Source organism: Falco biarmicus, chromosome 3 (genome assembly GCF_023638135.1).
Source record: "Falco biarmicus isolate bFalBia1 chromosome 3, bFalBia1.pri, whole genome shotgun sequence".
NCBI classification, from domain to species: domain Eukaryota; kingdom Metazoa; phylum Chordata; class Aves; order Falconiformes; family Falconidae; genus Falco; species Falco biarmicus.
In genome coordinates, this window is record NC_079290.1 from 110,547,608 (window position 1) to 110,561,525 (window position 13,918).

Below are 13,918 nucleotides of genomic sequence, written 5' to 3' on the forward strand. Positions count from 1 at the left end.
GTTGAGTCCTAGCTTAAGTGACTTGCACAAACCCTTGTGAGTCAGTAGCAGAGCTGGGATTAGAAATCAGTCCTGATTCTGACTGATTAAAGACAATTAAATGTCTTTAGTAGGATTTGTGCAAGTGTCTTCTCCGGTCTCAGCTCCTCTGAACCCGAAGAGTGTGAATCTGGGTTTCATTTACCAACATTGCTTTCTTTTTAAAAAGGCTTTAGCGGAAGTGTTAATATGACTTCTGCTTGCTTTAAGAGCCTTTTATTTTCTCTGGGTAATATAAAGCAGCTGACTCTTTTGGGGAGCTGGCCAGGAGGGAGAGCACTAGAAAACCCTCTGGTCTCTGAGTGGTTCCAGTTGCCCTTCATTTTATAGTGCACAATTTCTTTTCTGCACCTGCAGGGCTTGGCGGTGCGGGCAGCACATCCCTGGTCAGGCAGCACTGCCAGCCCTGGACAGCTCAGGAAGGGAGAAGTGAAACGGCCCAGCTTTGTGCTGCCCAAGGTGGAGCTTTCCCCAAATAACTCGTAATTCATATGACTGTATCGTGGCGCATGCAAGAAGGATGTTCATTGTTTTAAACATCTGATTCTGCTTGCGAATGAAACCCAATAATGTCTTGTGGCTGCTGTATATGTGAGTGTCCTGGTTATCTGTCAGGGCAAAGAGGTGCACAGGGTGTAACACCTGCAGCTAAGGTGGTGCTGAAGCTGTGAGAGCTGGCTGCAGCCGGTGGGATCGAGGGGTGTTTGAGGGGATTCGTAGCTGAGCCAGGTCAAAGTTCCTGACCCAGCTTTAGTGGAAGGTCACAAATAACTTTGCAGCTGGGAAACCTACCTTCAGGCTGCACTCACGTGATTTCCCTGCTGCATAAGCCTGGAGGCAGAGAGGTTTACATTACATCTACACAGAAAAGCATGACAGCCCTATTTTCATATTAATCTACTCTCTTGCATATTTAAATGCAATTTCCTTTCTTCATCCCCATCTTTCAGTCTTTGGGCTGTCATGGGGCAGGGAGTTCCACCTGCACACTTTGCACGGTGTTATGGCTAAACAACTTCATCTAGATACCTCGAGGCTTAATCACTGTGATTAAGAAGCTGTGCCCAGAGGGCCTGGAGAGCTGGAGATAATTTAGACTCGGTCTGCCCCGTGGCGTAGAGACAGCTAAGCCAGTTTTAACTTCTGGGGACCAGCAGCAAACTCTAAGCTCAGCACAGGCTGCAGACCCCTGAAGGAGGAGCAGCTAAATGACCACTGCCTGAGATTTATGCTGCTGCTGCTACACTGCTTTTACTTTGCTTGTTCAAAACTCGTTCCTGTGCCTCTGTACCACACGGCAGACAAACCCAGTGGTTGGGGTTAGATTGATTTTCCAGGCTTTTTAACTAACACACTCCCCCCCCCCGGCCCCCCCCAGTCCCTCCCCACTGCCTCCCCCTCCACGGGGGTCCAGCCACCCCTGCTCCCAAATTCCCCTCCCAGACAAATGCCTGGGAAGGATCTCCGTCTGGCTGAGTCGGGAGGTGGCATGACATCAAGGGAAAGCATCTTTGCAGGACTCCTGAGGCCTTCCGGCAAGAGGAGAAGCTTTAGAAAGCAAAGAGCAGCACGTAGCTGGTCATTCAGCCTAAGCCGCTGCTCCGGCAGGAAGGTGAGGGAGGAGGGGATGGGGAAGGTGTCGGGGTGAGCAGGAAGGGGGGACGCCGCTCTATACAACCCCTCTTGTGTCCTTGCAGAGAATGTATCCTCTGCACAATAGCTCACCAGGCCGCTGGTGGGGGATAAAGGGCTCATTTTACCACTTGCCAGGCTCCAAATATTTCCAATTTGCCACTTTAATTGATGTCAATAAGGTTATGCTAAATTTGGAGATTTTCAGCCGCTCGGCATCTGAGCACTGGCCTGGCCCCCCGAGGTGACTGGCTGTCCCCTCTCCCCCCCCTTCCCCAGCACAAATACGGCAAGGCACGCCTGCGGCGGCTGCGGAGATCAACCGAGAGGCATCAGGAGTTCCCTTCCTTCCCTCACCACAGCCCCGCTTCTGCAAACTCTTTACACTCTTAACTTGGCAGCCCGGGGGTAATTTTGCTGATTGCAGAAGGCAATTGCATTAAAGCGCTAGTGGGATCAGGGTCCTTGTGTGAAGGCCTGTAGGCAGCGGCTTACCCCAAACTCACCCGCAGGAACAAATCTGGCATTTTCGCTGCAAAAGAAGGGGGGGAAAAAAAAAGTTCATCTGTTTCAGGTCTCAAAGCAGGAAGATCGCTTGTGTGCAAATTTAATTACATTTTCAAACCAAGCACTACACTGAAATGAGCCGAGCCAGGACCTGTTATCCTTTAACATTTGAGGGTAAAGAGAACTTTGACATTTCAGTCCCTAAAGCTGAATCTGCATCAAAGCCAGAAAGGATTTGCATCTGGTTTGCTTAGGGACCTTTGCAAACCGAGCTCCACTTAAACTTCCAAAGAAAGTCTTCAGCATCCCTTTTTGAAAATAAGGGGGTTTGCTCCTTGTCTTATGTGTTTCTTCCTCTGTGAGGGCTGGGCATAGAAAGGGAGACGTGCCAGCCTACGGCAGTGCATGTCGAGAGGGTTTGTCCCGTTTATTCCTTTCTCCAGCGTTCATGCTGAAAAGCACAGCTAACGTTGGCAGGTCAGCAAAGACAGACCAAAGATTGAGTGTGCTGGGCAGCAGCTTCTGAATTATCCCTAGTAAGCTTTTGAAATAAAGCATTACATGCAGAGGAGCCAGTTGCGGAGGTTTTATTTGATGGTAGCAGGCCTTCATTCTCCAGCCTGGCCAAACCTCTATTGATATTGTATATTATACTGATAGAGCACCATTATATGCAGGCTGTTTCTCCCTGGTATGCATGAAGGCAGCTGCACGCTTACCCTTTCTCCTCCAGACATTGACGTGTTGTCTCCTGTGTTTCTCCAGGTGATGAGCATCCTGAGCAACCCCAGCGGGGTTCCTCCGCAACCCCAAGCTGACTTCTCCATCTCTCCCCTTCACGGTGGCTTAGACACCACCAACTCCATCTCTGCCAGCTGCAGCCAGCGGAGTGACTCCATCAAGTCTGTGGACAGCCTCCCGACTTCCCAGTCCTACTGTCCTCCCACCTACAGCACCACCAGTTACAGTGTGGACCCGGTGGCTGGCTACCAATACGGACAGTACGGACAAAGTAAGTGCACTGACTGTATTCCCCCTGCATAGGGAACAGGAGAAGAGAGGGAGCAAATGTAAGAAAGTATGGATATTGTATCGGAGGGGATTCCCATGGAAATCTGTCCATCTAGAGAGAAAAAAGGGATTCTACTCACCAGACACAGATGGTTATTGCTCCACACAGCCTCCCCAACACCCTCGCAGTCCAATTCAAAAGTGCTTGAAACACTTGAGGTAAAACATTTCTATTAGAAAAGGACAACTTCCAGACCTCTCTCCTTCCCCATATCCAATTCTTACTTCTCCAAAAGCCCTACAACATGTTCACCCTGCTCAGCCAAAGGAAAGCTGGGATTTTAATGCCGTCCCTTAGGATGCAGAACTATATGTGTTGCTTTCCCCCCTGCCCCCTGTAAGGCAAGGGCTGCGTCCACGCTCAGAGGTTTTGCTACAAAATACGTTAAGCCGTTGCCTGTCAACTGGGCTGTGGTTCTGTGAAAGCTGAAGTGAGACTGGAATTGTAATCCTGAACCTAAACCTCAAACCTGAAAGGCAGAGGGATCCTGGGAGAGTCTGTTTCTCCTCCAGAATGGCTGGGTCACAAAACCACCAGCAAGCCTGGCAAAGGGCTCACCTGCCGGTGTTAAACTAATAATAAGTGTGGTGGTGTGAGAGAGTGATCTGCGGAGGGTTAAAGGTGCATCCTCTTCCTCCGGGAGCGCTCCTGCTTGCCCAGAGCTTGTCCTTAGTGACCTTTCCTTCCATTTGGCTGTGGCTTTTTATTCCCCTCTCCGTCACAGCCCTTTAATGTCTTTAACTTCTACAGCTAAATGAGAACCGGCTGTGGCAGCAGACGGGATCAATAGCAGCTTCCCCCCACCCCTCCCTTTTTTTTTTTTCGGGAGTTTGATCTGTGACCCCTTGACCTTCCCCTCGCTTCTGGATGTGAGGCTGGACACACGTGCTATTGATAAAAATCTTAAACAAATTCCAATACCATGTATTTCCAATAAAGATTCCCTTGGGCAAGACGTTAGTCACACCCATGTGTGTAAAAAATAAAATAAGGAGGACGAGCTACATTTTCTGAGAGAGAGAGACCAGCAAAGGAGGAGGAAAGAGAAAGAAGGGTTTGTCTTGGTTTGCTGCAGGAATTTTTACTTGGGCCTCTCCTTGTGCTGATGAAAAACTGCTCGCACAGCCCTATTTATGTTGCTTTATTTGTCCCCCTTTCCTGATTTCTGTCGCATGGCTTCTGTCCTGCTGGACACCCATTCAATTTACAAGTCCAGTTTAAAGCCCACTGGGCTCGGTTCAGAACAGCAACGTTTTCCTGTTAATAGTCATGAGAGTCCAGGCTGCCAACAGGTTTATGCCCAGCATCAAGTCTTGCATGGTCAACAGAGTTAGTCCAGATGTGCCCCATGCCCAGAGACATGCAGGGAGGTAGTCATGAAGGCATTCTTCCTGCTGGGGCAAGGAAGGTAGGTGAGAAACCATCATGCGCCAACCACAGTGCCAGGGCTTCCCAGTGCTGGGAGCTGGAGTCACACCCAGTGGGGTGGCAGGTCTTACAGCCAAAGCCAATGCCACGCTGCATGGCAATGCTGCACAACCAGCTGTAGCTGTTCTAAGGGAGGATCTATGTTAAGCAGCTAATTCCACATGTGTGCATGTGTATGTATAGATATTTGTATTTACAGCTCCGCACAGGCAGTCCATAAGTCCACTCCTCTATAAACCTTTCTTATAATGACCCCCATTTATAATAATCTCTATGCAAGGAAACAGTTTTCATTGGTAATTAGTCCTGTTAGAGCAATCACATGAAGTTGACCTTGATACAACACCACTATTCCTTGTCTTTCTCAGTGCGTGTTGTATTTAGCAGGTACTTCTAACTCCTCCTGCTTTTTAATTCTTCACTGCTTCTTTTCAAATGCTGTTTAAATGCCCATCAGTTTGAGGTGAGCTCCAGAAGATCATTTATTGATGTTCAGTTCAAATCGTGTGTTTCTTGCTTATATGATGCGGCACAGAAGTATCAAAACTCTTTTTAGTGAACACTGTGATAGAATAAAAACGGGGGGTTGTTATGGTGGGGGCAGGCTCTGTGTAACAGGGACGTAACCAGGGCTTGTAAATAAGAGCTCTGTAGCCTTGGTACCTGGCTTTCAACCTGGCCTGCAGAGAATCTCTCTATCCCCACTTTCTCTCCTTCTTACTCTCTATTTTAGAAACACAAAACCACACTTTCTCCCATAAGCAAATAAACACCCAGAGTACTTCTGGTAAGTTTCTGGTTTTATTTTGGTTTCCACTGTATTAAACCAACAAGCCACTCTTCCCACTGGCATAAAAAAAACAATATTGGGAGTTTAGCCTGGGTTTTTATAGAAGGATGGGATTGCCATCAAATTTCCTTTTTGCTGGATACTGCCCAGAGTGGGGTGGCCGGCTCTGGCCGTTCACCTCCCTCCTTTCCCAAGCAGCCATCTGAATTCACCCAGAGCACGGGTGACAACAGGAACAGAGGCACAGCCACCATGCACCCACAGTGTGCCTGAGGAGTGAATTTCCTCTTTACCTCCAGCCTCTCCAAGACATTATTTAATACGTTTACCTGAAATACCAGAGGACCAAGCTGATAAGGCTTGGACAAGCGCCATAGCTTGGCATCTAATCCTCTGTACAACCCCCCTTGAAGCTAGAGGCACCACAGTGCACCATTACAGAGCCCGGCGCTCCAGGATCCCAGATCCCAGTCCCCGAGGAGTGCCAGTCAGCCAGCTCCACTTGCCTAACTCCGCTCCTTTCAGACCCTGCCGCCTGCAGAAGCTGGGCTCCCCGGCAGGCATCGCTCCGGCCCTGGATAACTCACCCTGCGCCAAGCCTGCTCGCTGCCAGCGTGCCAGCCTGCCCACGCTCGCACAGCCTCGCTGTCCCAGCCAGTGAGGAGCAGAAATGCCAGATTAATGTGGTCCTTGTGGTTCCCAAAGGCCGGAGCTGTGTTAATGATGCCGGTGATGGAACGCAGAAGCGTGAAAGGAATTCTAATAGATATGACAAGTCTAATAAGAATTTGTGTCTGGAAGGGACCTCCTCTGGGGCAGGCGTCTGACAAGACGTTGATGGCTGAAATTTGTTTACTCATTGGCACCAATTGTACGTCTCCTGCCAGCTCCTTATTAATCTAATTTGAGACATTAAAGCTAGTGAAAGGGAGAGACTTTGACTGAAGCTCAGCTAATAAGCAATGTCACCATCCTGCCCTGGTCCTCTTCCCCCTCAGACCATGGGGCAGTCAGGGGAGCTGGGGTACAGGTTCACGCATTGCCTCAGGAGTTGTGGCTGTGTTTCTCTCCCAGCTGGAGATAAGCAAAGCACTTTCCCTTAGGAAGGGTGAATGAAGGCAGGTGGCAGAGCTCGCAGAAATGAGTCAGCATGCAGCGGATGAGTCAGATTCAAGCCTTGTCCAGATTTGGTGAGCTCCCAGTGAAATCTCTGGAATCATTTACAGCAGCATCACTGAGTGCAGGAGTTGGCTTTGCCGCTGTGCGATGATACAGGGAGGTGAGGCTGGAAAGCTTAGCCTGCTGGCTTTCTGCTCAGGCTCATCTTCAGGCAGCTCCCTTGGAAACACCATTTTCCATGGCAGAAGTAGAATTTTAGCTCTTTTCAGTAGGTTCACAGAGCGGTTCGAGGGACTGCAGCAGCATGTGCAGTGTACTCTGCACGCTGCAGCTGCACTTAACCCCAGCAGCACCTGTCAGGTGTTTCTGGCAGGGCCATCATCTGCCTGCAGTCTTTCCTAGGGGTGCAGCAGGACCCCCATGTCTGTGACAGCCACTGTGTTGGGCCTCTCTTTGCAAGAGTCAGTCGGCAGGGTCCGTTGGTTACACACCCTTTGATGCTGAAAGCCTTATTTCCACTAAATGCTAACGTTTTGCTGTTTTCTCACCCTCTTTTCTTCCCCCCTCCTCTTCAGCCGCTGTTGATTATTTGGCCAAGAACGTGAGTCTGTCTACACAGCGTAGGATGAAGCTCGGAGAACACTCAGCCGTTCTGGGCCTCCTACCAGTAGAGACAGGCCAAGCTTACTGAAGAGTCCGACTGTGCCAACAACCCACTCCAGCAACTTGGTACCACTGGAGAAAACACCACCAGCCTTCCAGGGATCTACCTGTACCCGGACCCTACTCCTTCCCTTCCACCTCGCATCAACTTGAGCTGTGAAGGAGACGGGAAAGAGAGGGAGGGCTCTCCAAGTATCCAGCTCCTCCCGGAGCACTCTTCTCAGAGGCAAGCCTGGCCTCTGTGACCTGACTCCTCTTGTGGCCAGAGACAACGGGTTGGGTACATTTATTAACCCCGAGCTCATGCCCTCCCTCTAACCTACCTGGCCATGGCATTTTGCCCACACTTAAGGACTTTCCATTGATCTAGGTAGTTGGCATAGTCAAAGCCAAATTGATCTTTTTTTCTTTGTAAAAAAAGAAATGTTTCATTTTGTTTCCTTTTCTTTCCATTGCTGTAAATTTGGTGAATGTTGTATAGGAAGGAATAACCAAGCTGATCATTAAGGGTGATACAATTCAAGACCACAGAAGACCTATGGACCAAATATAAGAACTTGTTAAAAAAAAAACAACAAACAAACAACAACAAAACCAACACAAAACCACAATCAAAACCAGAAAAACATATATTAAAGTGACAGCAAATTTCCCCACCCCACTGTACCCTTCCGTTCTCACTGGTGGCTTCCCAAAGCAGGGCCAAAGCAGGCCAGATTGCTGCTAAGCAGGGGCAGGATGTAAGGCCATCCAGCCTGGGACCTTTGGAAAGTGTAAATGTAAATTGCTGCATGAGGACTGGAGATTATGGGCACAGGCACGAGCAACATTTACTTTTCCTCTTAGGGACCAATTTAGACCTGATTATCACTGAAAAGACACAGGCGTCAGATAGCAGCAGGAGATGCGATAGGGACCGCTGGCCTTGCACACACAGAGGAAGGGCATCGGGGCACCCGGTCGTGTTGGAGCTTTTGCCTGTCCAGTCGAGAAGGGCAAGGACTTTCAGTGGCCCTTCTTTCGCTCAGCAGGAGAGAAGCTGGCCATGAGAACTAAGACAGGAGAGGGAAGAGTCAGAGGTGTTCGTTAGCTGCCTGCTTGGAGGGGTCAGTACGCAAAGCCAGGTTCTTCTACAAGTAAAGGGCCACCTGGAGGAAAAAGGTGCTTGTTCTGAAGATGCTTTCCCGCAGCTGCCTCTCACTGAGGGATGAATGTAGCCGTGGAGTCAGAGAGGAGATGACCTGAAGAGTCTTTCTAACAGCAGCTAGGAAGGAAAGGTGCTCTCAGCTGCAGCATTGCACCTATTTGTACTGCAGGAAAAGGTTTACCTTACCAACGGCATTCTTTGTCCTCTAGGTGCCAGGAGAAATGCTTCCCCTTGTCCATCCTCCTGGCTCTTCCCCACCCCTCTTATTTCACGTACTGTTTTGTACAACTCAAATCTCTCAGTCCCTTCCCTCTGCTTTCATTTTGGTCGTGGAGCTTGTCTCTCTCTAAGCCAGATCTTGTTCTCTGGATTTATCACCCCACTTTTCTGTAGGCGGCCAGTGCTCTCGCTTTTGTATTGCCTCACAATTCTGCTCATCACGCTGCTCAGATAAAAGCAGCCAACAATAAGAGGTTACTGCCAAGTCATGGCCCACATGGGTTTTTAAATAGTTTCCTTTTTGCATGTTGTGATGATCCTAGATTATTCTTAAGCAGATGTCTAATATTACAGACTTTTTTCCCCCCTCACCTTCCTGTGTTGAGAGGGATCCATTCAAGAACGTGCTGAAATTTGACTTGGAGAGGGCGAGGAAAGCTGTCCCTGCGATAACCACCCTGAGACACAGAATCTGTGTCAGCCAGTAGCTGATGTGTAAAGTTCAATGGCAACAGGCAGTACTTAAAGTCATCCACAGACTGTTAGGGTTTATAACACACTTACTATTTTATATGTCTGCTTTCCCATAATGAATGTCTGCTTTGTCCACTGGTGGTAATGGGGGACCACGTGGTGGGGTGAGTTCTGGTCTAGCATACGCTTCTATGTTGTTAAAGGAGACGCTCCCCTTGCGCTGTCTTCTGTTGCTGCTGCCTCTTCCGTCCTTCCCAAATAATCTGATCTTGTTTTTGCAGCTGAAACAACATTTTTCTAGGGAACTATCCCCTGCCTTGCCCCAGCATCATTTATCATGAACCACCAAACCACTTTCTCTTGAGCCATATGGACAAGTACCTGTTCTGACCAAAGCAGAGTTTTGCTGCTTATGTTGCTCAGCATCCTATCAAAGCCACATCTGGCTTTCATCAGCTTTGCTTTACGGCTGTGACAGAGCCCACTCTACATTCCTAAAAACATATTCATACACCAGCTTGGCCTCTCACATGCATGTTTCTGTGCAGGAGTCCTTTGCGGGGCGACATCGGCATCCAGAGGCTGCATTGCTGTTACTTATGCTCCAGAGATCCCAATTCAGCCTCTGCTTGCCCAGCTGTATCAGACATAAAGCTTCCCCCTGCTTGCTAAAGTCTTTCCTTGGCTCACAAAGCTTTTGAAGTTCTCGAGGCTTGCATTCTTCACATCCTTTCTCAGGGCAATGTATAGCACCTACAGCTGGACGAATAGGTGAGGCCAAAGGTACCGATTTCCTTGAGGTGACTGAAGAGCCAAAACGCCTGGGACCGGTTGCATTACCTGACGCGCTCTCCCTGCTTTGTGCCAGTCTGAGATCTCAGAAAGAAACAAAAGCTGCTGGTTTATGTTGTTTACACTTTAGAGCTGATCTAAAGAATTCCATTCCTGGCTTAAATGTCATTCTCAACAACAGTAACCTTCGGCCACACCTGAACTGGGGGATTGAGGGTGGGAGCAAGGGTGTCTCCGTGACGGATGCTCGTGTAGGGATTAATGACCGAAGCACCTGCTTGAATCTGCTCCAGTGTCTCAGTATCATCCTGAGCCAACTGCTAAAACAACAGAGCACATGATTGTGCTTCATTTAATCGTATTTAAGAGGCCAAATGCCGATAATCACCCCATCTGGGAGCACCTACAAATCTACACCCTCCTTGCCACTGGAAGATGAAATTTGTAGACGGTGACTGTTGGCCCCGTATCTACCCCCAACAGTCACAACCCCTTGTTCTTTATACTGAAATTGCTGACCAAATGCATTCCTAGCTGCCTGCTAAACTAGAAGGAGAGTTTCAGTTTGTCATGAGAATTGCTTGTCCGCTGCTCCCCCTCGCAAAGACCTGTCAGCTCTCTTCTCCCCGCCGTTCTCTGATCTCTTCTCCCGTGTGTGCACACGCGTCTCCTGAGCATCCCTCAACGGCGGACAGTCGGTCCTCGCCGCCAGCGTGTTGTCAAGGAGGACTTCAGCTGAGCTCAGCGCACAGCGCAGGACCGCAGAAGTAAAAAAGATTAAAAAGAGGGAGCACTGTAGAAACCTATTTGCCAATTACCTTCACCAGAAAGTCCGCGAACACCCGGGCACTGCTGTAAATAGAGTTCTTAGAGGAATATGAAAACCACCCCATGCTAGCGCAAATAGCTATTCTCTGACCTTTCCCTCGTGGTCGCACTTTGTACATTAGTTGGAAATTTGGTCATGTGCTGTATGTTTATAGAAAGTTGACATTTTTTTTATACTAAAACCACAGTGAGTGCCGTGCTAGTTAAAAAAAAAAAAAAAAAAAAAAAAGAGGGGGAGGGGGGATGAACTGTAGAAATTTGCCTATCGTGTTTTTTCAAAATACATTCCAGAATCTTTGGGGTGGGATGGGATTGATTTGGGGAATTTTTTTGGTTTCTTTGTTTTGTTTTAAGGTACATTCATGTATGAAAGTCCAAGTATTTTTTTGTTTTGTTTTTGTTTGGTTTGGTTTGGTTTTATGGATTGCCAACCTCAGTTCTGCTGAAAAGAGACAAACTCAGGGGGTGGGGTGGGATGGGGAAGGGGGGGACAGAACAGAGGGAGGTGCCTTGAAGGCGAAACAAAACCGAGCATGGAAGAGTAGCAATGGGCAGCAGACAAGCGTTGGACAGCAGGACCCTGAAGAGCGTCGGTCGGTCACGGTCGCTCAAAGCAGAGCAAGCGGGGACTGAGCAGGTACTCCACTACTGGTGACTGTGAGGGTGCCTGGGAATCCAAGACTCGTTCTGCACCTCATCCAAACAAACCGCCAAGCGAAAGGACACGCTCCAGAGATGTTCTCTCAGGTCGACATTCCTTCCATGCCTGCAGATGAGAACTGACATCCCTGGGGGAAAGGAAAAGCGCCGAGCGGGTTTCTTTTACCTCCCCGTGCCCCTGCCTTCACCTCTCAGCACCATCCTGAGACCACAATATGGACATTTCCTCACTGTGTCCAGTAACTCAGCAGATTGGCTCCTGTCGCTCAGAGACTTTGTGTATTTAATGCTTCTAACTTGTCATCCCTAACACCTCCATATACCCACCTGGGGAATATCTACATAGCACTATAGGACATTCCTTATTCCTAGTAACTGCGGATATGTTGCTTCTGTGTTTGACTCATAGCCATTTTGCTCCATGTGTATGCCTGCGTGTGAGTGTGCGTGCGTGCGCGTGTGTGCCTGCGTGCGTGCTTGTGTATATATATAATCGCACCATAATTTATTCAGCTATATGGAGTAGTATAGTAGAAAGAGAAACTGGTTTTGCTTTAACTACCTGCTGCCTGTAGGTGTCTCTCTGTAACTCAGGCATAACTGTTATACATTAAAAAAAAAAAAAAAAAAGAATTAAAAGTGTCTTTGGGTGGCTTGTTTGCTTAACTTGCTCTGCAGCGTGCCAACACACGCTGGTAAATCAAAAATACACATACATACAAACGACAGATGTTTTCGCTAAAGAGCAAAATCCTGTGCTTCATTCATTAATACGTAAATAAATAAAACATTTAATTTCACTGTGACTTTTCACAAGGGGAGAACAATTACCTGGCCTGTTCTAAATACAACCATTTCTTTATGCATTCATGTTTTCGGCAAGCTATTGCATGGGCGAGGAAGGCAGGCTGCGCTGGCCGGGGCTGCTGCCTTACCTCCGAGCTCTGCAGGCACCTGGCTTTCGTTAAATGCCAAAGCACAGCATCAACAGGCGGAAAAAATATTTTGAAACCCTACGGAGGAATACATGGCTTGGGGCTTCGGCAATCAGTAATAAAGCATTTTGCCTTTAAACAAAGCACTGAATTCAAAAGCCGTTCCCATCTGAAGACGTTTTGGCTTTCTGTAAAATAAATTGATCTTCGTCCAAGTCGTGCTGGACGAATATCCGCACACAGAAACCAGCCTAATGAGCCGCTGGGTGTTTTTCCCTGGTTGCCTCTCAGCAGAGGGATCAGTCCACAGGAGCTAAGTGGCTTCCCAACCCCAGATGAGATCACCATTAGATAAGATACACCAACTGCAGGATGAGATGCTGCTCATGCATTTGTCTTTTGTGGAGGAAAAAGGCAGTGACCTGCCAGCCCGGAGCCTCCCACGGCACAAGCAGGCTCCACGGAGGAGCAAGGGCTCCTCTGGTCCTCGACGCTGGTCGTGGCTGGCATCAGAGTTAGTTCCTTATCAAGCACTTGCTGAGATCCTTCCATAACTCCATTCTGCTCCCCTCGGTACTATGTCTTTGAAGAAACACGGATCCAGTGCCTGGAGCCCCAGATTGAGTCAGAGACCTCCAGGGAAGGTGTGGGCCTTGTCTGCAGTCCCCTGGGCACAGCAGGGCTCTGAAGCTTCGTGCCCAGCAAAGCCACCCCCAGGTTAGGTGGGCTATAGAAAACCTGGTCACAGCTTCCCTGTCCATCAGAGTGAGGGAAACATCTCGCTAAGAAAATCAGCCTCCCTCACCAAGACAGAAAAGCCTCCTCAGGTCCTAGGAAAAAAAAATCTGGGCAGCAGAGCCTGTCCTAGAGCAGGTAAAGTGTGGGTGTGACTCCACGCCTGCTCCCACTGTCTGGATAATTCACATTTGGGAGGAAAATGGGAAAATGGGGGACACACGAGCCAAGGGGTGACCACCCCAGCGATGGGTTTGCAGCAGGGCAGCAGTACGGGGGAGTGCAGGGTGCCTGGGCCAGGGCACGCAGGGGCTGCACACACTGAAGCTTCCCCCTCGATGGGAAGCCCTGGGAAATATTACAAGTCTCCAAATGGGAAAAAGGCTGGAAACTGCTGCTCTTGCGTGATGCCAAGGGCACTGTGCTGTCAGAAACCCCTTTTTTTGGTGATAATTATGAAATGGAGAGGCTTGCTTTTGTGTAGGAACCGTAACCAAGTTCAGCCATCAGAGGAGGAGTATTATCCCCGGCTGTGTCCTACGGAAATTACATTTGGCATCTGCAAATTTCACCCATGCTGGAGCCCCTCTTCCCACCTCAGACCCGCACTCGCTAGCAGCACTTGCTTTTCACCCCGGAGCCGGTGTGTTTGGGCAGCGGCCAAGCCAGCCACACTGCCCGCTGGTGAGTGGAGGCGTTTGTAGAGAAAGGGACCATCATTCTCCGGGAGCCCCCAAGCAGGACAACATTATTTCTTAGCCACGTCCCCCTTTTTTCAGTCTGTGCTGGCCTGCTGCTGCAAGGTAACGGCTTGGTGCTTCCTCCCAGCCCACCCCCCGAAATGACTTTGCTCCAGCAATGGTCACGTTCAGGCTCGG

General features: G+C 49.1%; 1 protein-coding gene across 4 annotated transcripts in view; it reads left to right on the forward strand.

The window, feature by feature from the left end:
- PAX7 (paired box 7) overlaps positions 1–7,278 on the forward strand; it is a 100,435-nt gene extending 93,157 nt beyond the window's left edge. For all 4 annotated transcript variants that reach the window (XM_056332158.1, XM_056332157.1, XM_056332160.1 and 1 more), the window contains 2 exons: positions 2,944–3,190; positions 7,163–7,278. In XM_056332158.1, coding sequence (XP_056188133.1) covers positions 2,944–3,190; positions 7,163–7,278 — 363 coding nt within the window. The remainder of the gene's footprint in view (positions 1–2,943; positions 3,191–7,162) is intronic.
- The last annotated feature ends 6,640 nt before the right edge of the window (positions 7,279–13,918 follow it).